The 2,569-nt window shown below is 58.2% G+C and overlaps 2 protein-coding genes across 2 annotated transcripts; one reads left to right on the top strand and one right to left on the bottom strand.

Annotated features, from left to right (window-relative positions):
* Positions 1-998: 998 nt before the first annotated feature.
* On the top strand, positions 999-1,334 carry PUNSTDRAFT_78439 (uncharacterized protein; the record flags this gene model as incomplete). The annotated part of the gene is made up of 1 exon (XM_007389421.1): positions 999-1,334. The coding sequence occupies one exon, from the start codon at positions 999-1,001 to the stop codon at positions 1,332-1,334; it is 336 nt and encodes a 111-aa protein (XP_007389483.1).
* Positions 1,335-1,682: 348 nt separating this feature from the next.
* Positions 1,683-2,033, bottom strand: PUNSTDRAFT_139688 (uncharacterized protein; the record flags this gene model as incomplete). The annotated part of the gene is made up of 1 exon (XM_007389420.1): positions 1,683-2,033. One exon carries the CDS (start codon positions 2,031-2,033, stop codon positions 1,683-1,685), a length of 351 nt encoding a protein of 116 aa, XP_007389482.1.
* Positions 2,034-2,569: the final 536 nt, after the last annotated feature.

The following is a 2,569-nucleotide window of genomic DNA, read 5'->3' as shown; positions in this document are numbered from 1 at the left end:
GCCTTCCTGCCCAGCCCCCGAGCTCGCGCCGCCAACGCGGTCGGGCTCGGCGTCACCTCCACGCTTCCCGCCGCCTTTCGACCAGCCCCGAGCCCGAGCCGCCAACGCGGTCGGGCTCGGCCTCGCCTCCCACCCCCCGCGCGTGCCTCTGACAGCCCCGAGCCCCAGCCGCTGACGCGGTCAGGCTCGGCCTCTCGCCTCCCGCCCCCCTTCGACAGCACCGAGCCCGAGCCGCCAACGCGGTCAGGCTCGGCGTTGCCTCCGCCTCCGCCCTCGCCTCTGCCTCTACCTATGTAGAGTTATGTTTGTGTGATATGCTTATGTAAGCTTGCTGGTAGCACTGGTAGTGTAATTTGTAGACAATTATGCAATACAAATATTTGTTTGCAAAATGAAACATTATTGAAGTATTTTAGTTTCTTGTCTGATTAACCATAGCATCTACTGTGCATATGATAACTCCCAAATTGCCATAGTATCTGTAGTGCCCATAGCATTGGCTCTGTGCTATATAGCCATGGCAGTGTGATCTATAGCACCCATAGCACTTTATAGCACTGGCAGGTACCTCTATAGCAACTGCAGGCAGCTCCATAGCACCCATACAAATTGACATTGCTATGAAACTATGGATGCTATATTGGACTACGTAGTGCTGTATAGTCATGGGATTTTTCTCAGATGTCTCAAGATGTCTGCACGATTGGTGCATGGGTTTTCGCCCGGTCACCTCTAGATGTAAGCCCATCAGACCCCTTCTGTGCAGAGGCAAACCGACATGTTTCAGGACGAGCTCCTTGTGGGCCGAATCGTTGAGATTCATGCCAACACGGCGAAATCAGGTGCCATCGTCCTGATTGACCAATCTCAATTGGGCTCCTCGCGGCATTCCACTTTTGGGATGCCGACACTTTCAAGGCGACTGGGTGAGGTGACCCTGATAGTTGTTGCTGCAGACGTGAGTGCCCATGCCCACAGGGACCACCCGCAACCCTGACATGAAGCAGCGCATTGAATTCTGCCAGAACGTCCAACATGATTGTATTGCAGGGCAGTGCGGCGCTACAGGCCGACGAAACAGAAAGCAGGAGCAACAAGAATCCGGAATTACGGAGCGATTCATAGAGCACAACGAACAAGAACAAAGCTACGTGATAAACACCCATGCCTTCCACAACGCCCATCTATTGCGTCGATGTCTGCCGCGCTCGCTTTGGGAGCCAGCACCGTACTTTGAGGATCGCAAGGCACATCACTACACGGCTGCAAGGGAATATCAGAAGAGTCAGCAACACAAGCGGACAAAAGCTCTCTCACAGAAGAACACGACTTAGATTTGGCGCGGTAGGGCTCAGGATGTGTGGGCGGTGACGGAGTATAGGGGGCCAAGTACCTTTCGTATGTGCCGGTTCAATGTATTTCTTGTATGTCGTATCGAGAAATCGAGCTCACCGGCAATGCTCGCTCGCTGCGGCCGGAGGCATGTTCGTGGGGCATGCTTGATGGCGTGCTCGGAACACGGTGGGCGGTGAACCCAGGAACACGGTGGGCAGCGAGCCCAGGAACGCGGGGGACGACAAGGCGTCGGGCGTGCGGGCGGGCGACGAGGCTTCGCGCGGGTGAAGCTGGATGACGATTCCGAGGGCGGGCAGAGCTGGACGACGATCCCGGAGGCGAACGGCCTAGATGGCGAGCGCGCGGGCGGGTGGGAGGAGAAGGCATGGATGGGCTGAAGCAAGAAGGCACGGGCGGGCTGGAGTGAGAAGGCACGGGGCGAGCGCGCGGGAATTCTGGAGGGCGCGTCGGGGGCGTTCGAGGCCAGGCGTCGGGTCGCGTTTGAGGGCGAGCGCCGGATCGCGTTTGAGGGCGAGCATCGTCGGGCTCGATGGCATGTTGCGGTGCTCTGCGGCAAGCCTAAGTGATGCGTCGCGAAGCGAGAGCTCTCCTACCTCTCTTGCACCGGTACGGCGTTGCAAAGCGGCGCTCTGAGCTGAACGTGGGGCGTTGAACGGCGGGTGGAGGCCACTTTGCATGCATGCAAACTCTTGGACTTCGCGAAATTGCAACGCAAGCACTGAGCCAAGCAATGACGTCAGTGTTGTATACAGCATGTGATGAGTGCGACTCACTCAGGAATGGGCGATGTCCCCGAACATGGTCGCCGTCACCAGGTTGAAAGTCAGAAGAGGGGCAGAGTCAAACGAGAGTAATCAGCGCGACGGAAGCAACGGGGGCAGCAAAGAGCATGGACAGATTGGCCGCCCCTGCTCTTGGCTGCCTCAGCACGCGCACTGAGCATGGCAAGCGCATGGACTGCTTGTAAGGGTGTCGGCGGAAATGCCAGCGTCAGCTCTAAAGCCCGTGCGAATGCCATGTGCAGGCCGTGAGGGAGAGGGCGGGGGGCCTGCCGTCTTTTATGTGGCCGCAGGTCAACCCGGCAGCGTGACTACGACGCGACGCGACGCGACGCGACGCGCACGCGCGTATACGAGTTGCAGCCAGCACCTATGCATTGATGTGCTGTGCGGTCAGTATCCCCCGCCGTAGTCTGCTCATCATCTGTGACTGC

Source organism: Punctularia strigosozonata (genome assembly GCF_000264995.1).
Source record: "Punctularia strigosozonata HHB-11173 SS5 unplaced genomic scaffold PUNSTscaffold_129, whole genome shotgun sequence".
Lineage (NCBI taxonomy): Eukaryota > Fungi > Basidiomycota > Agaricomycetes > Corticiales > Punctulariaceae > Punctularia > Punctularia strigosozonata.
The sequence above is the reverse complement of the archived record's forward strand: the minus strand, read 5'-3'. Positions and strand labels throughout refer to the sequence as shown.